Genomic DNA, 21,698 nt, shown 5'->3' on the forward strand with positions numbered 1-21,698 from the left:
GAACTGTGAATTGCTGAAAAGCCCTTATTAGTCCTTATTAAATAAAAAACCCACAAGGTTGAAAGAACAATACAAAGTAGTTGGTGGCTCAACTTTGTGGCTAATACAGCACTACCTACACATTCACTTTTCCAGTAAAATGATGCCTCCCCTTCCCCACACAGGAGAGTGGGACATATAGAGGGACTTTCCAAACTCTGGAGTGATGAATATCAGACGGTGGCTCCCACTGCCAAAAGCAATATGGTTTCCCTGGATGAAAAGGAAAGTTCTGATGCCCAACTTAACTCCCACAAGAAATGGCTATATTTGAGGGAAAGTGAGAAAACCACATTGATGCAACAAGTGCAGCTATATTCTGCCTTAGGCTTCAAGAATTAGGGTTTGGTCAGTTTCTGTACACAGCAAGATCCTGCTTTATGCTTTAAGTCCAAATGAACCAAATTGGTGCAGAAAGCGTATGTCTCTCTTAAATGGGCATTCAAGTATTACTTGATCACATAGAAATCCTTGGCTAGAATAGGGAGTTAGCTCTATGATCATATCTCTGGCTACCTAGAACAAAAATTTAACTAGAACACATTAAGCTTTGCTAATAATGCCCCTGGACAATACTGGTCCAAAACTTAAGGCCTAAAACAGTACCTACCACCTCCTTGGTCTGGGAAAGCATAAAGACAGCTTAAAACAGAAAGTTCTATTGAGCTGTGAAAATAACTAATTGATTCATTGAGCAGCCACTCTGAAAAGCTTTTTTAAAAGAAGTCAACCTGAAAAAGTCTGATTCAGAGTAGTGATTTCAAGTTTAAATCTCTCCTCAGATGGCAGACACTCCTAACCACTAGACTAGAGGGTATTCTTAAGTGAGTCTCTTCTACTGAGGATCTTCTATGCAATAGTAATTACATAATCCTCAGGCACAGCCTGGAGCACTATTATCTTACTCAAAATGACTGCTACAGTACAAAATATTAGGCAGACACCATTACCAGAACCATTCTCTTCCACCTCCAGTTGGTAAGACACCTAAACAACTCATTAAGAAATGCCAACATAAACAGTTTTAATGTTTCTATTTCCCACCCCCCACTTATAGGTTCAAAAATATATACTGAATTTGATCTGAATTAGCTGACCTCAAACTGCATTTTACATCAATTAAATGTGCCAAAAAAGATGCTGCCTCTTCTATTACTAATCTTAAATTCCATTCTGTTAATTTTTTTTTTAATCAGTTTTGAAATGTGTACTGGATCACTGTTAGCCTAACAGCTCTCATTTACTAGTTTTAGTAGTCCAATACGTGTAACCTCTTCAAGAACACTGAAAAGCCCTTTTGCACACTGTGTTCAAACCTTTCCTAATTTTCTTGCTGGTACAACTGAATCACCACAATTCAAGGCCAGACTGGATAATTCAAAGAATATACATGTTCTAGCATATTTGATCGACTCCCCTCACACCCTGCTCCAAAGCTGCGATTTGAAGTGATGCAAGTATAAACAGAGTCACAAGCAAAAATAGATATGGGCTAATTATACTGATTACCCAGATTGTAACAGTATATACAAGGCTTCATTTTTGTGGGGAAGATTAAACACAAAGGTGGTGCATAACAATCATACTTGCAGGAGTTAGTAAGGCTGCGACATCCAACAAGTATGTAAACTAAATTTTTTTCAATGGCTGCTCAGAATCATTACTGAATATGTTTGACAGAATTTCCATTTTAAATATACATAAAGATTATAAAATGAAGCACATGACATATTCCTAAAAAACCAAAGCTACTGCCGATTGTTTATATTTTAGAAGTATGACTGCATATAGCAATAATAGTATACATCCTGCTGTTTTTAATACTAGGCATCAAGGAAGGTTTTTCCTCATTACAGTCAGCATTTCTGATTCTTAATTACAGTACTTTTTATTTCCTTAAATATTTAACAGGTTTATTCCTTATATTCAAAATGTCATCTGGACCCTGAGCTTTCAACAATTACAGATTGACTATCACTCATTAGCTAGTCTCACAGTAGAAAACCAATTAACTACAAATCTTAAAATATAAGCTACATCAAGGAAATCAAAAGCCAACTTTCACAGCATCATTATTTTTTTCCTGTATGTTAGACTATTAATAAACTTTGCCAAACTACTTTATGTCAGTGAATTAAGGGCATGGTCAAGTGAAAAAGTCAGCTACCTGGCTAAGACCAGAACAAAGAATTAATGCAAACCTCTTCTTCCTAAGTGGGTTTATTCAGGTTAGTGCAGAAATACCAGTTTCCCATGTCTGTTTAATTTTATGTAGCTAAGTCTCTTCCTATGCTGAGGAACCTAGAAATTACCTTTATGACCTTATGAAGAATGTGTGGCGTGACAAGAGATACAGGGGACTGGTAATGGACAGACTGAGAACTGAGAACCCCTGAAAATTTCTAATTTTGACATAGCTTGAAAAGGCTCATGCACTTGTATGGCAGGAACACATTGTTGTCTCTTGGACCTAAATGAGTGTCCTGCTGTCAAACAGGTGCTTCATTTTCAAAGGAGACATTGGAAAGTTTTCTACTCATCTATATTTCTACTAGGCCGTAGAACTTCATATTCTACCATGGATCAGTGCTTGGCAGCTGTAGAGAAGCTATGTAACTGCTGCTGGTTGTGGACTTTTCTCCAAGGAATTAAGCTTGTGGGAAGAGCAACATGGTCACACCTGGTGAACTTTGAACTTAATTGAAGACAAAAAGTAAGCTAGGAAATGAAAATTAAAATCATATTATGAATTCAGACTTGAACACTACACTTTTGTACTGGCATTTACTTACCTTAGTTTTACCACAACAAAGCTACTGAAATATTTTTGCTGAAGAACCCATGTTTCTGCTTAGACATCATTGTAATCATTAACTGGGCTTTTATTTAACAACTGCCACCAGTTTGATTTTCAGGGAGAAACTGTCACAATTTTAGAGTATTCTTTTTCCATGTATGGTTTGCAATTTGCTATGTAAAATATGAAAAGGAATTCATAGTTCTGTGAAAGCCTTCTAAAATTTTCAAATTGTGACAAAAATAATGACATTTAATCCATAACTGGTGCTTGATGTCATAACATTTTAGGTAGAAAACATATCTAGGAGCTTTTATATAATAATGTAGATCAATGAGAATGAAATATTACCTTTGATTAATTTTGGTATATACCTGGTTGAGGGGAACAATGAGAATGCCACAGTTGGTGGCGTATTTTTTCTTAGAATTGTGTAACAACAGTATTGCTTCAGCGTAGGAGTTCATAAGAATAAAATCAGCCTGTTTGGCTAGTTTGCTGACAAGATATGAATTGACACTTATTTCAGTTTTATTTCTTGTTACAGGAGAAGCCTGTCTATATACTGAAAAACACACAATGTTTGGGGACGACAGTGTCATTTCTAACCAATGTAAATTTATAAGAGTAATCTATGGCAGACTAAGAACGGACGGATCATTGCTTTTCTAACTTATACAAAACAAACGTTTAGAAGGTGCACAAAACTATTCAAACATATACAGGTTCAAATCTTTATTGTTTTAAAATTCTACATGTCTTTTACAATTACAATAATTTGTTACTTAAATGACTCTTGTATGGTTAATGTACAATGGAGTTTTTTCCTGAAACTCAACCATGAAATACAATTTCATCAATATGATTTTTCTAAATAGATTAATACAAGACTTCTGTTTTGTTGGGAAGTTTCAAGTGCTTCCATTCAAATCTAACAGCACAAGGGTTCTTCCCTTCAGAATCTGTGTGATCAATCCATCGAAAGTGCTTTTGAAGATTGCAGATTTACCTTGACTGATTTCTGTATCAGCCCATCAAATTACAAGTTTTTCTTCTTTTTTTTTTCCTTTTTTTTTTTTTCCTAACATTAAAGAGGATTTTAAGGTAATGAAACAACTTGCAGTAGTTATCTTTATGCATCTACAGAGGCAAACTCATGTTGAAGAAAAATTATATGATTATCTGCATGCAATGAACACTCCTCTTAAATAGTTGAATTTATACATATTATAAAGAATCTGTTAAAGAGTGCAAGTACTTTGATAATGATTTCACAAAGGGACATATGCTGGTAATAATGGTAACTAACATTGAACATCTAAATACGAGCTAATGTATATTTAACAGGCAATTAACATGGCTAATAATAAGCCATGATGTACAGGGTTGCCCTTTGAGAAAATGAACTCATTTGGTCCACAGTACTGAAGTTATCTGGGTGAAAAAATTGGAACAGTTAGGGCCAGGTATTTTGATGAAATTCTTGTTTCTAAAATGTAACCCGTTAAAAAGTAAAAGTAGTATATCAGTGAAGTTTATTGTCACATGACCTCAGTATAAAAAAGATGGCATGGTATTTGTAGTGATGAATGAGCACTGAAGGACACGTCTGAAGAGAATGAAACAAAGAACTGAGTTTCCACTGGGTTATACTTTCTTGTTCCACGGCACTGCTTTCACTCTGTAGAATTTTGTACCCAAAGGAACTTTAAATCTGTTTTGTGCCTGAAAGAACCAGCAAGAATTGATACAAATTACATCTAAAAGCATTTTAAAATTTATGTTCTGCTTTCACTAACATTTTTCAGAGCATGACCTGATTTTCATCCTCTTATACCTTTTTTCAACTGATATCTGAAAACTGGTTTGGCAATACTAATTATTCAAAATGGCAACTGATACCATTTGTTGATCACAATTAATAAGGGTATGCATTACATAACAGGGGGCGCTCTTTACAGGAATTAGCTCTCTTAGGCTCTGTAAAGCAGCAATTGCTCAGAAATCAAAGCTATTTAGAAATGAGTAATAGTTTCCAACACATTCATGCATCCTTTTCAAAATAACTCATACATGTACTACCTGTGTTGGCAAAATTATGTAAGTCTAACTACTTCCCTAAATTCCTATTTTAAACACATTCATAAAACTTCTAATTCATACATTTACGGATGCTCTGGGAATCTACCCATCTCCAAGTTCCCAATCAATTACAAGAGCTATGGGATACTTTCTGCCACACTTGTGCATAATACATATTTATTTCAAGAAGGTACATGTGCATGACTGTATGTGGGGCAAAATTTGGCTCCATTTCTCTGTTGAAATTATTAGTTCATATGTTTAATAGCTCCTTACCTTTTTTGCCTGGCAATACTCCTTTTCCATTACCTTTCCTAGCACCCAAGGTCTTCTAGATGCACCTGAAGCTAAAAAGAAAAGAAATTAAACAATGCATGGAGAACTAACAATTTTTTGTTTTTCCTTGGCGGGGGGGGAGGAGGGGTGGGCACAGAAGGAGGGCGGAGAGAAAATCAAAATTGCCAAAACAGGACATAACTTTCAAAGCAAAAACTTCCAATTTCACAATCTGAAATTATTTAGAAATAAAATAAAACAACCCATACCAGAATAATAAGCTTTGAAAATTACTGAAACAGCCTTTTTTCTAATGACATCCAAATAGCTGTTTTTCCTTCCAATTTGGGTTGGAAAAATTTTTTAAAATTTTTCACAAAGTGGGAAAAACAAAACATTTCCTACCCAGCTCCCTGCATTGAGAGATGGGACAAGGTTTTTAAATGCAAGTGCTGTGAAAACAGGTAGCTTCCAAATGTATTGGGTATTTTCCCACTGCCCAAGTATATGCACATTTGCAAATTTTGGCTATGATCTGCTTTGTTGCAGTACTTCAGTTTCATAAACACTATTAATTTAGGCTGTTTGCATACGTTTAAAAAACAAAAAACACCCCAAAAAAGCAAAAAACCCTGCACTTTACCAGAAGCAGTAATGCGTTACTTCAACCCGGCTCTGCAGCATCTGTATGGATTGGGTGCTTCAGTGGGGCTTTTTGGCGCTTTTATTTATCTCAAGCTGATTCAATCAGCTATTAGTTGAAAGTCCTAGTAAAGCCTCACTAAAGCACCTGATCTATACAGATGTTGGGTGAGCTGGTTCCAATCAGCACAATGTCTCTTCTGGGCATGAGCTGGGCTCAGTGCAGGGGTACATGGAGTTTAAAGCACTGTTGGGTTTATTTTTGGGGGGGGGAGGAGGGGGGGAGGTGAGGGGTAATCTTTGCAAGCAGCCTTATAATTTTAACTGGAATTACAAATTGATAAGATGGTTAAAGTAGAAACAAAAAAAATTAGAAAGTGTAAAACACTATCTACAGGGATAAGTTAGTAATACAATTGTGGAAATACTTCAACATACCTCTGTATATACAATAACTAAAGAAACTAAGCTCATGTTGTTTTTCAATTACAAAAGTTGTGCAAAGTTTTAAGAGTAGGTAAAACAGTAAGTTATTCACAGTTTGAAGTAACGCCTCAATATAAGAGATGTAGTTATACTTCACATAATGTACATTTATGTATTTTACGTATATGTATTTATATATGCAAAACCTGTGATTTTTTAACTGGTTCTTTCTAAGGCACCTAGCACAGGTTCATTTACTGGCAAGATGGGATCCAATTCCCAATCCTAACAATTGCATGGCAGAATATGCAATAATGGGATCAGGGATCAGATTCTAAGAGTGCCATTACTACTTACCAGTACAAGGGGGACCTGGGATCCCCCTGCTTGCTGAAAGCTGGGTACCAGCAGCCTGTGCCTGGGACTGGCAGTCCACTCATTGTCAGTCTGAGCCCCAGAACCACATGGAGCTGCTTCAAGACTGCTGTGTGGTCCTGGGGCAAACACTGAAAATCAGCTGATTGTTTGTTCCAGCCCCAGGACCACAATTAGGTTCAATTTAAGCTGTGATGGAAATCAGCCACAAAGTATTACATATCTTTTATGAAATATTTTTGTAGCAGTTTCCCTTTTTATAGCACCATGACTTCCTTGAAAATGTGGCAGTTACTATTTCTGGTGCAATTAACTAGTTAATTGCTGCTTGACTAAAGCCTGCTAGGAGTCTAAGAAAGTGAATTTATTCATTGGGGAATAAGACTACAAGTCAGGAACCACTGAGTTTTAACTATTTTTTGTAACAAGTTTAAGTAGCTTTGGGAAAGTAATTTAACTTCTCCTGATCAGCAGGGATCCTTGTTTTCTCGAACAACAAACCAACCAACCAAGCACCAATTTTCATAGTCAAAAAAGTAACCCAAAATCCACATTTTTCCATGACCAAATGAAATGTCACTAATATATATATTTACATATTAGTGGTGTTTCATTTTAATCAATTTTGGGTTAGTTTTTTAAATCTGAAAATTGGGGATTTTTTAATTTATTATTTTTTATTTAAGTCAGAGAAAACCAGGATCCCCCACCCCAGGTCTTCAGTACCATCCCTCCATACACTTGTCCCCACCCCTGCCTATGACCTCTTCTGGTGCCAGCACACTCCAGTACTGGCCTCCCCACCCCTGTGGTGCCTGTACCTCTTCCTCCCAACCTGGTGTCTGTACTTCCTGCTGCCCCACACACCTTGTACTTGAATCTAAGACGATGGGCCCCCAACCTAATGCTGAACAGGTTAAAAACCTGTTGTCTTGGATTTAAGTAAATAGTGTATTTTATTTTTAACATCCAATATCAATACAACTGGAAGTCAAAAACCAAAAATTGCTTTTCAGCATTTATATACTGTTTGTATTAATTCATTTCACCCTGTTTACTGCAATAAAAGACTCCATTTAAATTCAGGTTCACAGGACAGAGGAATATTTAAAATGAGGAAACTTATCTTTTCCAGTGGGAAAAATGGGGGCTGATGTTATGATTAAAGGCAAAATTAATGCAAGAGTTCTAGGTTTCCCTAGTATTAACTTCAAACTACATCCACAAGATTTGCAATTATAATGTACAAGATAGAACAGCTGTCATCCAGTGGTTCTCAAACATTTTAGGCTCAAGACGACCCTTGTTAGGTTCAAGACACCTGCACTTAGTTTTCACTTTTTTTCCCCCACGGTAAAAAAAAAAATATTACAGCAATTTCTTTTGTGGCAAAGAACTTAGACTATAACAGATCAGATTTTTTTAATGCTTTGGATTATTATATGAAAAGTGTTGGTTTTATTCCAGTGAATGATATATTTACACGCCTACCAGTTCTAACATAGCATCCCCTGTAAAGGTCTTAAGGCACCCTATGGCACCCTGGGGTGAGAATCACTGCTTCAACCAATTTCTGAGTTGGCCTAGGTCTTAAGACAAGCAAAGGCAGATCAAATCATGATTTAACGTAGAATAGTCAACATCATAGCTAGTTATATGGGGAATTACTACTACTGTAAGCAATACATGGGCATGCTTTTCTGTCAAAGGACAATTGCATAGAAGCATGCTGGAAACTTACTGCAAAAGAAAATCTGATAGCCAAGTGGTAATATATTAAAGAGGGTGAAACCTAAATCATTCTGGAGGTAAAATAGGGGCAATGGTATAGATAGGTAAAATAAAGAAGGAGCTGACTTCACTAATTGGTGTCAAAATATTTGCAGGAAACATGGCAGTGATTTTAAGAGACTGCTATAAAGCATGCAAATACATCCTTAGCAAATGCAGCCTCTGGAGCCAATAGCACTCTCAAATAAAATGAGGCATTTATTTTCCTTGAGAGGTGTATTTTTATGCTTATGATCAAGCTTTGAAACATATAAAGCAGTTTTTAAATTAATGATTACTACTCTAAAACTAAACCCCAACCAAATGGTTCTATTTTGTTTATTTCCAACTTTTAAATCACACTGTTTTATTGCTAATCACTTCCTAGACTCCAATAGAAAACAAGAACAGAACAATTTCCCCTAAATAAGCACTTTTAATAAAGCCTGAAGATAAAGTCCTTCACAGGATGCTTTTCATACCCTTAAAATATTTCTCACTTGAAAGCCATAAGAAATTCCAAAATTAATGGGTTTATTTGGGAAAGTAAAAGGATACTCATGCAAACATTGACATTTGTTTTTCCCTATATTGACTGATAAAATCCATCCGATGCTCTAGGCCAGAGGTTCTACACGTTGATAGATTTCTTGAAGCACTGAGGACCGACAGCCCTCCTGCACTGTACAAGGTCCTGCAACATATTTCTATTTACAGCTCTTACCCTGCTTTCCTTTTGTTTTATCTACTTATTGTCCTTCTCTCTCTCCCTCCTGTTTTTAACTCTTTCTGACCTTTGTTCAATTTTGTTCTTTCTTCTTAGCTGCTCTTCCTAATGGCCTTCATTTACTAGGATACTACAAAGCCAGGATCATTTTAGTGACATATTCTGCCACAGTCTGATATCCATCCTCTGAGATGAAGTGTTTGTGCCTTTGGATCTCTTGCCTCAGAAGGCAACATCTGGGAATACCTGTTGAAAGACTTTGTCCGAACAAGACTCTTTGCATGTCAAGTGTGCGCAATGATATCTTGACTATAGAGAAGTAGGGCACTAGAGACAGAAGACTGGCAGGTTGGATCTGTTGTTTGATATGTGATCCAGTGAAAGTCTTAGACAGAAACAAATCTTTAGATGTACCTGTTAAGGGTAGAAGACTAAATATGAAGGAAATCAGTCATCAACATCTGCATCTCATTTGTTCTTGCCTAAGTGATAGTAAGAAGGCCGTCTTCAATGATACATACATACATACATACATATGTGTATATATATATATATATATACACACACACACACACACACACACACACACACATATATATATATATATATATAGAGCAGTAAACAGGTGACACTAGGCTTTAACAGTGGCCCCAGCAGTGACATAAGCAGCAGGTTAAGGTACAGAGAATAGGATATCCTACTAGACAAATGAAGGAAGCAGTGGACCAGTAGGTGGGAAAGATGGGATAACCCTACAGGAGGGAGTTGAACGAACCTCAAGTGAGATAAAGGATTTGTTGCCATACTTGAGCTGTAGTCCAATACAGCTGTGATGAAAGCTTATAGAGGGGAACGAAGCTTCACCCAACACCAGATTGAAGTCTAGTTAAGTTAGGTACACCTTTTCCACTGCAGATGAGACCATTCTTGCCTAGAGACTCTCACTGAGAGCTGTCCAATACATGTGTTCTGAACCACAGAGCGAGTAAGCAGGAGACAGTCAGGGAGCACCAGAAATGATCCACCAACCTGGAAACCAAAGCTTCTGGAGATAAACTTTGGGTCCAAAAATTATCTTTGAAATCATGTCTGTGGTCAGTCCAAGAGAGCAGGTAGAACCATGAACTTTTTCAGAAAGAAGGGAAGTTCACTAGATACACCCTCTATATGACCTGTGTTCTTCAAGCTCTTAGCACAGAAGAGGTGAGTGGCCTCATTAAAGGAGTTTAGCAGTCTTACATCCTGGGATTAGAGATCCAGGAGGAAAACCTAGATCATGGTCTCATGTTTCTTCCTAGCTTACAAGGCATACAAGTTACAAAGGGAGCATTTCCCAAGAATGAGATTCTTCAAGGCAATAAAATTCAGTTCACTGAAAAATAATTCAATTGCCCATCCAAGGTAAAGCACTGTTGCAAAATGAATATAGAGTAAATCCTGGAGGCCTGGAAGTTATGATGGCATGTGAAGATGGGGAAAAATATGTTTGTCACAGAAAAGGTGGCTTCACCAATACGGTGCAGATGAGAGGAAAAAATAAGGAGGAAGAAAGGAAAAATAAGAAGGGAGAGTAACATTGAAATGGCAAGGGAAAACCTAACAAGGGAAAAAGAACAAAAATAAGAATATACTTGGGGAGTACGTAAGGTGAAATGAAATAAAACTATGGTTGGATGCAAAGACAGATAATTGAGAGGAAGAATTATTTATCTCAAGCCAAGTCAGTTGAGAGAAACTGAGATGCAAGAAGTGCATGCTGTACTGGTGCTGATACTGCTTAAGACAGTCTGAGGTTAAACACTTGAAGTGTATGCACATCCACAGTGAGATTACACATAGAAGAACACAACCCCACCTCTACTGAGATGCACCCTGGCATTCCTACATCCATTTAAAAGAATCTTTAACAGTATGTAGTTAATGCCATGTTTAATAGCTTGATTAAGACGGATAGAAATTTTATCCTGTATTTTTGTGCAAGAATCCTTCATACACGCAAAGAACCAAATCTTTATTTATTTATTTATTACAGAATAAAAAGTGTAGACCACTGGTTCCCAATCTGTGGTACATGTAGTACCAGTGGTATGCAAACCACCTGTCAGTAGTATACATTAACAGATTATTATAATTACTTTATATGACAAAAAATTGGTGGTTGCACTGAAGGTTATATTGTTTTAAATTGGGGTGCACAATCTGTCAGATGTTGATGGTAGCTACAGCAAGAGTTGCATTTAAAGTTTCATTGAGATTTACACTACAGCCTCATACCTAACTGAAAATTTTTTATGGCACAGCTTTCCACAATTAGTCCAAGGAATTAACTTTATAAAACACTTAACTACTCTTGATTGCATTGATTCAGGAATGAAAAAGACTTTGCACGTACCTGGAATATGCACTTACCCAAACGTAATGTAAGCAGACAATGTATGCTCAGTTAATATACACCCATTTAATAATTATTAAATAGCCTGTTAGAAAAATGGATGCAGAAAATTAAATATATAAGAATGTTGTGCTCCACTGTGGTCTGACACTTACCACACTCACCTGGTTTGAGATCTAACGCAGCAAGAGATTCTGAATGCAAGAAATACAATGTTGGACTAACAGTAAACAACACATAGTTGTCATGGCGTTCATCCAAGATTATGAGAACCAAATCGCCAACCTGAAAACTGGATAAAAAGAATAACTTTATCTGCAAATTTTATACAAATAATGATTACAAAAAACAACCTCATATTTTACAAATGTATTTAACATTGTTCAGCAAGTTTAAATTAAGGTAGTTGCAGTGATATAGAGCAGCATATGCTGTACAACACTATATAATGCCAGTTAATTTGAATTTAATATTGTGTTATGGCATTATACGTTACTTATTCTTTTTAAAAATGCATTTTTTGCTTGTTCCAGTCCTCAGAAGTTGCACTTTTTCTGCAAAAGGTAGTATGTATAGTGTAAACTGTGGGTACACACACAAAGAAAAACCCAAAAAAACCCAAAAAGGGGTACTCATCTTTCAAAGTTCTACAAGGTACATGTCCTAAGCATAAAAACCAACTACTGGAAAACAAACTGTTCTCATTATTGTAGCAATACTTTTGACATTACTATTGGTAATATTTTCATAGCTTCTGCGTAGGAATTCATACCAGAATAAAATCTAACACCAACTCTTAAACTTTGAATTAGTTTTTTACTTCAGTGTAAACAAAAATGTTACTGATTTAAAATGAGTGTCTATTTGTGAAAAGTAGAAAAACAAAGAAAACTGAAGTAATAACAACATTTTTTCTTGTATTGTTCTAATTGCTAGAGATACTTTGGAACAAAAATTAGATGGTATTGTAGTTTTTAAAATCTGTCAAGCACTACATATACTAATGTAATATGTTAAACTGAGATTTAATTCTAGCTTTACATTAAAAAACAGGTATCATTTCCTGTGACAACTTCCCTACAGTAATTGCATATGGTAAAAACAGCCAGAGTATAAGGTGGACTACATCCTTTAAAGATTATGAGCCCACTGGGCACGGACAGATATGAACTCCCCTCTCCACCCCACAGAAAACCTAGCCATGAAGCAGCAGCGTGTTACTTTAACCAAGCTCTGCAGTATCTGTATACATCAGGTGCTTCAGACAGGCTTTTTGGCACTTTTAACTAAAGATGATTCAATTAGCTATTAGATACAAGCACCAAAAAAGGCCCACTAAATGCTCATGTCTACAGACGTGGGGAAAGTCAGGTGCAACTAAGGCGCTGCCTCTTCTGGGCATGTGTTAGGCTTGGCATGTTAGTGCACTGACTTTAAAGTGCCACTTTTTCCCACATCTGCAAGAAGCCATTGTGCCTAGCTCAATGTATATATATGCAGTTCTGTTGAACAGTGCTTAAAGTGAACACATGCATTTAGCTGGATCAGGGGGCCTAAAAGTGGCTGTATATTTAACTGACCTTTCTAAAGACCAGCTGCGAAACACATGTATTTGTCCATACAATAAAGTGCTTGCTAATCTCAAATTTTTCCTTCCTGCCTGCCTGTCCCCTCTCTACCTTCCCTCCCCCCGCCAGTTATACCATGAGACAAAGAACAAACAGTTCCTGGGCAAAGTTTTAGTATCCGTTTCAGAAGGTATTTTTCTTTTCAGAACCACTTTCCCAAGCAACAAATGCATCTTAGAATGTCTTAACCAGCAAGTGAAGATCTCATGCCATGAGAACATGCTAACGGTCATTTCACTGGCAACATATTCTCTCACTCCAAAAGATTATTCAAGAGGGACCAAACTGCATAGTGAAAGCAAGAAGGATTCCGCATACAGTATTCTTTTCTGAAGAGGCATATAGAATTTTTAAAATAATTCTTCAGAAAATCAGGCTCTTATTTCCAGAAGCTTAATATTTGGACTCGGCTTAACTCGTATTAATTCTATTTTTTTGAACCGTGGTAATTATATATTTACAAGGAACATGTTAAATATCCATCCAACAAATTCCAACAAAGCAGTCAAAAAAATTCTTACTAGAAAGAATGATTAAATGCACCTCTCTCTTAGGATCATATATGGATTTATTCATTTATCACAGCTAGTAATAACTAGTTAAATTCATCCCCTACCACTTTCAAATTGCACAGAATAGTTTCTCCCCTTCATTCCCTCAGAAATGTTTTTGTCTGGCACAATCATGGTCTTACAAATGTATTGTTTTTTTCAGTAGTCAAGCAAGGGAACTCTGTGCACTGATCTCACTGAAAAGGTTATCTTTTGAATAGAAAAAAAAACTACAAAACTAAACCCAGAAAAAGTGATAATATATTGTTATGAATTTTTTGAAGAAACAAAATTGTACCTTGGTTGCACAACAGGATCTACACTCTTGGCAAACGTACACAGATTTGTGGACATATTTTAAAGTAGTACTAGTATATTGGAATAATTCCAATAGGTCACGTCATTGAAATCTTTCATGCTTGGTCCTACCTACCACATAGAAAAAGTACGTACATGGCACTAACAGCTAAATCCTTCTTACAGATCATCAGACAAGCTTTGAAAATCTAGGTCACTTCTGATTTTTTTTAAATGCGCTGGCATACAGGATACCCTGGCTTTTCGCAGATTTGTGATTTCAAACATTCACGGTGCAAATATTCGAAACCACGCTCTCTCCATAGCGTCTAGTGTTACAGCAGCGGCGGCATCTGTGGGAGCTCTGTGCCTGCTGCCGCTGGGCTTCTGCTGCCACCAGCACGTGCCATCCATGAATGCAGACATTCATGAATGTATTCGCAGATTTCCCCATTCACGGGGAACATATTTCTAGAATGTATACCCTGTGAATGGTGAGGATCTTCTGTATTTAATAACTTTCACAGCATCAAGTGACAATGCTCAAACTGCGTTCAGTAAATAGAGGTGTAGTCTATACATATATTTCACTGTTGGTAGCTGCTCATCCAGTATGTTCAAACCAAAGGTTTGTCTAGTCTAGTCAGCACGGTCTACAGGGGCACTATGTTCCCTTCATGTCCTCATTTCCAGCCAAGGGGCAAAATTGCCATGCTTACTTATTGGCTTCTTTCCCACCTCAAAGACCATGGTGTATAGATTATGAAGTACTGGAGATGGGGGAAGATGAGGAAACATATATGTAGCCTAACATCTTGAAAAACATTAGTTATCAGATGAATAAGTAACTTTTTAATTTCTTCAAGTGATAATTTGTATACCTCTTCTGCTGTCAGCAACTCCCAAGTTGCTTTTTTCCAATTGGAGGGGATGCTAGGCATCTAAGTAGACAGTGATTCAGCAGAGACCTGTGAAATTTGGCATCACCTCTTGAAACTTGCACAAGTGTATACTGCTTGAGGAATATTTTCTCAACTCTCATTGACTACTCAAATGTCTAAAGCTGGTAGACTTACGAAAGCTGTGGAAAATGGAGTGTGCTCTTACTGGATGAGCTAATGTTTTCATAAGTGGCCATTTCCAAACCACACTGATGTAGGTGGACTGATCGAAATAGATATCTAAGTCAAGATTCACTTTAAATCCTCTCGACAGAAACCATAGAGAATCTTGAGAATTTTCTGAAGTTTCTAGTTTTGTAAAAAATAATACAATGAAGACATACATTACAATGAGGGTAAAAGGAATAGTGTCTGTTCCTTTTTTCCTTCATGAAGAAAAAAGGATTACAGTTATGAATATATGACATTAAACTGGAATTATTTTAAGACGAAATCTCTGGTATGTTTTCATGAGAGCATTATCCTTTTGAATAAATTCTGCACTCAAAATATAAAGTTCATTCACTTTTGTAAATCATTCCCAAGAGAAATTCTTTTCACAGACAGATAAAGAAAGGGTGCCCAGGCCTATAGGCTCAAAGCGAACATCAGTTAGTTTGGAAAGAGCTAAATTTAAAACCATAAAGGGGAATTTTCCTAGCAGAAATATTGTGATCAAATATACCAACACAGGAAATAATCTGGTTTGTTTAGGATAAAACAAACAGGACAAAATGGTCTGTAGTTTGGAAAGTAATGGAGTGACATAACAAGCGCATCCCCTAGAGGCAACAGCTTGAGTCCATGCTGCTGTAACAGCAGCAGCAGCAGACTGCAGAGCTGGAATAGGTAAGTTTCCATTCCCCCTCCCTTTCTTTCTCCAGCATAACTTCTCCTGTATGAAGCCCTGCATCATAGGAAGCCCTCTTTGGACAAGCAGAATGAGGGATCATTTTCACGTCTGCAGAGTCCATATGTTCATGATTTTATGTCCAAGAAATAATGATGTTCAGGAGAATGGAATAGTATAAAAATTACGTTGAAATACCCAACTAAATTTATCATTATGGAAAAAAACCAGGATGTGAATTAATCCAGATTAGGGTGATGAATTGATACAGAGGATTTAAAAATATATTTATAGCCTTAGGGAATCCAACCTAGTTTTATAAATGGAAGCTGAAAACTTGATGGTAACTTAAAATTAAAAAACCCTATGAATTCCATAAAGATTTATCAATGAGGAAATTCATGCTGGTGTCAGATACCAACTACATCCTAAAATGATGACAAAGAATGACTACGGATTATCTCCAGGTACTGTACCTATATACTTATTATTGAAGATACATGATTTATGTAAGTATATGAAATTTTGAGAACATAAATATACTTACTCTCTGATAGCTATTTTTTCAGAATGTCTTGAAGAAACAGATGACATGCTTTGGGACATCTAGGAAAAACAAAATAAACTACTAAAATATTGACCAAGTATGATACAATGTATATTGCAAAAGAAGTTGCATGTGAGCTGAGTCATCTATTAAATCAAAACAACAAATAGTAAAGACATGTAGCACTCCTACTAGCTTTTTGGCCATTTTTTCTTATTCAGGATAATTTCCTTCCTCTAGTACCTTATTTTTGTCAGTTTAAAATATCAAATTTTTGGGAGAGGGAAGGACTCATTTATGGAGTTATTAGAATATAAAAGGCAAGAAAAACTACAAAATGGCAATTCTTTGCATCATCATAAAATTATATCCACAAACATTTACAAGCTAAAAATATAGGAAAAGAAAATTTGATACACACACACAAAGAGCAAAGTACCCATCAGGCGTAAGAAAACTCCTGCAGAAGTTTAAGCAGCAACTACTTTTATACTAACAACACTAGTAGAGTATGAAGGATGCAGAGAAGAGAAAGGAAGAAGAGAGAAGGTCAAAGTTAAAAAAATGAATGTTAAAGCTCATATAGAATTTTAAAAATGATCATGATAATTTTGGAATGCATCATGATATTAGTGGGAAACAACCTAATGCATTGTACTGGATGCAACATAGATCATGGTCCTCAACCAAGGTACAATGGCACTTTGGGTGCTATGATATCCATTCAAGGGTGCCATGGCACTTGGCCCTTGTGCAAGGAAGTGCTTGCTTCTCCCCTCCCTAGCTCCCATGCCAGTCCTGTGGAGAAGGTACTCCCACAGCTGTTCCTGTGGGGGCTCCTGCTTCTTGTGCCAAGCCTCAGTTCCCAAGCAGCTTCTGCACTGGCCACCCTCACACTTCAAGCAGTATGCATTGATGTGGCAAGCGGGAGACCTAGTGTTGCACTTTTCAGGCTGACTGATAACCCTACTCCTTCCATGCTCCCAGGGCTGGCATGAATACATTTTGAGTTTGTTGCAGAGGCAGAGAAAGCAAACCTGAAGCCCCAGAATGAGAATACAACTGGGACTTCAACTGACCAAAAACTCAGTGGAGTATGAGTCTTTAAAACACTTCCAGGAAGGATTTTGCACAGAGGTTTAAGAGTCTCCTTTCTCAGTAAGTACATTTAAGGTATAGGCTTCCCTCATTTTATACTGTTCATGCATTCCTGGAAAACGGGGCATAACTTGAATTCGCATAAAGGGAACCCACTTTACAATGCAACAAATAGGGATACACTCCAAGACCTCGACTGTACTGACCCCGAGACCCATTTCTACCATGTTTACAAGATAATTTTGGTACTCAACAACAGCAGACAGTACACACAAGCACAGGGTGGTGGTGAACGTTACCATAATAGGAATGGTAACTACAGAAACACGGGTTGCAAACAAGCGAGGAGCACAGATCCACACAGGAGACTATATTTTGGTGTGCATGACTCCCACAATACACTGCACAAAGCAGCTGATTGCAGGCTTTCACCACACTGATTCCACAAGAGTGAATTTATCTTGCATATAATGAATTTTTGGTATAAAGAAGGTCATCACATAAGAGTGAATTCTCACATACAGAACCCACATAAAGCAAGGGAAACCTGTAGTATACAAAGTTTCTGGGTCCCTCTATGGATTTTTTACATGTCTCCTGACGGGTTAAACTGTAAACATGAATGACAGTGGAACTCTGGGAAACCATGTACTAAAGGTCCAGGGGGAAGGAAGACGGTGACTTGGAAAAGCATTGGGTTTTGAACTGCTTTTGAGGCATAAGGCATAAATACCCTGCATTGTAGGGTCCCACTTCTGAGAAGGTGAACAAAATAGCACATAGAATCCAGCAGGGATCTCAGACATTCTCCAGACACTACTCAAGACTGTGGGTTTAGGACCCCATGAGATCCAAAGTAAGAAAAGAGTGACCACGTATGAGACATCACCCAACCACAATGAAGAGATATACATAAACTATATTTATAAATCAACCTATATCTGTGACAAATACTGACAGACAATTCTGGTCTGGAGAAAGGGCAAAAGCAGGAAAATCTTCATCTGATACCATTACATCACAGATATTCAGCCAAAAGGTATTTGGAAATTCTAGATTTTAAAGTCTTTTTTCCACAGATGTCTTCAGTTTTGGATCTCAGATCTAGACTAGTAATTCCCAAATGGTGTGCTGCACTATGTGAGGAGCTAAGTGCTTGCTATTCCCCACTGCTGTGGTCCATGATCATTTTTGCTTCCCAGAGAGTCTATTCTCCTTTCAAATTTTCTGATAAGCTATACAAATCAGGCTCCTTAATTTTCTCACTTGAAGGTGTTTGCTCCAGCCCCTGAATCGTCTTTGTGATTTCTTATCCCCATCTCCAATTCTTTAAACATTTTTACTAGGTGTATGCAGAATTCCAGCATTAGTCTCCCAATGCTGCAGAGATAAAAGTCATAGGTGCTTGTATAAGTGATGAAAATTGCCCATTTTTGTGGTTTAACTGCGTGTCACTGTACACCTGCCTCCCCCACCCCTGGATTTAAAGGACCTTGGTACATTGCAAACCAAATCACATTCACATATAGATAGCTTAGTTTGCAACATAGTTATTTGTAACACTGCAGTGTTTTAACAGCTTGCTCCCACCACTGTAAGAGAGGCAGGCTGAAGACCCTCACTTCTTTCTTCTTTCCCCCCCATGCCAATGAAGCCTGTCTGTGTGAGCTGCCAGCATGCTGAGGGCCCCTGAGTTGCAGGGGGGGCAGGGAAGGGGCTAGTCCTTCCCTCTGCAGTGGCAGCACCCCTTGGGGCCTGCTCGGGGGAGCCGTACCTGGCTGCTAGTGGGCTGAGTGTGGCCCCAACTTGGAGGCAGCACCCGCCACATCCAACTCTTCCCCGAGCCCACCTGCTGGAAGCCCATCAGGCTCAGGGAAGAGCTGAATCCAGCAAGGTGCTGCCTCCAAGATGGGGCAGCCTCTGGACCACTAGCATTGTACCTGGGTGGTCTTGGGGGGTGCTGCCACCATGGAGGGAAGAACCAACCCCCCACTGCCACAGCTCAGGGGCTGCTCAGGCAGGCTCCACTGGGGGTCAGGGGAGTGGAGGAAGCAGCGAATTGTGAATCACCACAATTAAAAACTCACCATTTCAATTTTGGGGACTCAACCCCTGTTACATGTACAAGTGCCCCATCTCACTAATTCCTACTCGCTGTTCTCCTGTTTACGCATTCAAGCCTCAAGTAGCCCTTTTTCTACAGTATGGCACTGAACTCAGGTTGATCTGCTTGCTAATAGAAACACTAGAACCTTTTCAGAGAATTTGCTTTCCAAGGCACAGAACATAATTTTGTTGGCCTGGCCAGCATCCATTGTTTCTAGACAGCCGATTTCAGATTTGTCTACATCAAAAACATACAGTTTGAACAGGCATGTTCCTTAACAACCTGCTTTAAGTGATCCAGACTGCTCTGTACTATTCCTTGTATTTATTTACGATTTTACCAAATTCTATATAATCTTCAAATATTATCAAAGTGACTTTATATTTAATTCTGATCTCCAACGCAACTCTTTAAAGTGAGGCCTACTTCCTGGCCCTGCAGAACCTGAGAAGAAATCCCTTCACAATTTGTCAAGGACAAATCATTGTCAGATACCAGCTGGTAACTGTCAGTTAGCCAATACTTAATCAATTTAAAGCATTTAATTAATACTACATAGTGCTGGTTTTAAAGAATGCTATGCAGTATACAAATCAAAATGTTTTCTAAAGATTAAGTGTATTTGATGCAGTTTTCTGTATGTACCAAACTTGTAATTGCAAAGAATCATCAGGAATATGCAACGAGTCAAACCTGCGGTGGTCAGACTAGACCATAAAACTATGCCAATCAGCAATAATTCTGTTCAATTGTTTAATTCTTTAGCTGAATCTGGCATAAGACTTTTGGACTACTTTGTAGTATTCCTTTAGATTTTTGGAATTTGTCTGAAGCCCCAATATTTGTTTCAAAAGTACATCACAGGGCAGAGATCTCATCAGCCAACTCTCACATTTTTTGTATGCAAGCCACCTAGGCTAATGTTTAAAAACATTTATGCCCGTGTACATGTTGTCTAATATCCTCTTTAATTACTAATGGATTGGAAAGTATTCTGTCAGCCTCATGTGATAGACCATCATGCTTCTTTCCAAAACGAGAACAGAAACATTTATTGAATACATCTGCCTCCTGTGCATCAGTATTAACAGCTTCACTATCTCCACCTAGTGACAGGTCCATATTATTGCTAGGATTCCTTTTGCTCCAATACACTTAAACCCCATACATGTACTCCTTCTTAGCCTTGACAGGCCCATATTTTCCCTCCTCATTTTTTACTTCTAATTTATAACTACTGTCTCTATTCCCACTTCTTCTACCTTTTGACTACATATTCATTTCCTTCACTGAGCCAAGGTATCCTCGAGACTTCCCAGTCTTGACTTTTTGGCCAATAAAGCTCTTAAAGAGTTCTCAGGTTCTATTCACCTGTTTCGTCCTGATAGTTTGCTCATACTTTTGTTTAGTTCTGAAAAATTAGCCTATTTGAATTTACTTATATCATATTTTACCTGCATGCTATATACACTTGGCTGAGACTCTTATTATTTTCTCATATTAAATGCAATTAGGTCTCAATCACTAGTGCCTAGATATGTTATCAATTCCAGTCTGGTGATTAAAGGGTTGTCTACACGGCCTCAGAAAAGTCGGTCCAAATAAGTTTGTAAAGTGTTTTATAGATAAGCTGCATCAAATGCTTGGGTGAGCTCACAGACTCAAAATTAGAATAGCTCTAATTCAGGTGAGCTTAATTCATACTATTCATTAATGTTTTAACTAATTTTAAGTCTACTATTTTTCTTTCTACATGTTTAGAGGCAGCTAATTCATTTAACTTCATTTTTTATGGTTTAATTCAGTAGTTTGTAACAAAACACCCCCTCTTCTAATTTCTTAGTTATCATATTGATTTATTATGCATTCAAGATCTTTTGGTTTTCAGTTATCATTGATGCTGAGACACTGGTCCATTAAACACAACCCTCCTCCCAGACTTTTTTTTCCCCTTATACCCTCCTTTCTGAACAAGTTTATAAAGCAGGATTTTATTATATGCATTCAAATCCTTTTCAGTAATACTAAATATATCAACTTCCTACTCATCAACAAGATCCATTTCTAGCCTGTTACGCACATTTTCTCAAATTTTTTTTGTTTCACATTTACAGTTTCAGATAAGAGATGTACAAACCCAATGTTCCTCACAA

The 21,698-nt window shown here is 37.5% G+C and overlaps 1 protein-coding gene across 6 annotated transcripts in view; it reads right to left on the reverse strand.

Annotated features, from left to right (window-relative positions):
• Positions 1-3,556: 3,556 nt before the first annotated feature.
• The window catches only part of RB1CC1 (RB1 inducible coiled-coil 1), a 152,233-nt gene continuing 134,091 nt past the window's right edge, over positions 3,557-21,698 (reverse strand). For 5 of the 6 annotated variants that reach the window (XM_090039959.1, XM_090039956.1, XM_090039960.1 and 2 more), the window contains 4 exons: positions 16,341-16,399; positions 11,682-11,818; positions 5,195-5,265; positions 3,557-4,561 (listed from right to left, as the gene is read on the reverse strand). In XM_090039959.1, the coding sequence (XP_089896085.1) occupies positions 4,484-4,561; positions 5,195-5,265; positions 11,682-11,818; positions 16,341-16,399 (345 nt within the window). In that variant the 3' untranslated portion in view covers positions 3,557-4,483. The remainder of the gene's footprint in view (positions 4,562-5,194; positions 5,266-11,681; positions 11,819-16,340; positions 16,400-21,698) is intronic. The other variant, XM_090039957.1, reaches the window with a different exon arrangement.

This window comes from Crocodylus siamensis, chromosome 3, assembly GCF_052110815.1.
Source record: "Crocodylus siamensis isolate JL-2025a chromosome 3, ASM5211081v1, whole genome shotgun sequence".
Lineage (NCBI taxonomy): Eukaryota > Metazoa > Chordata > Crocodylia > Crocodylidae > Crocodylus > Crocodylus siamensis.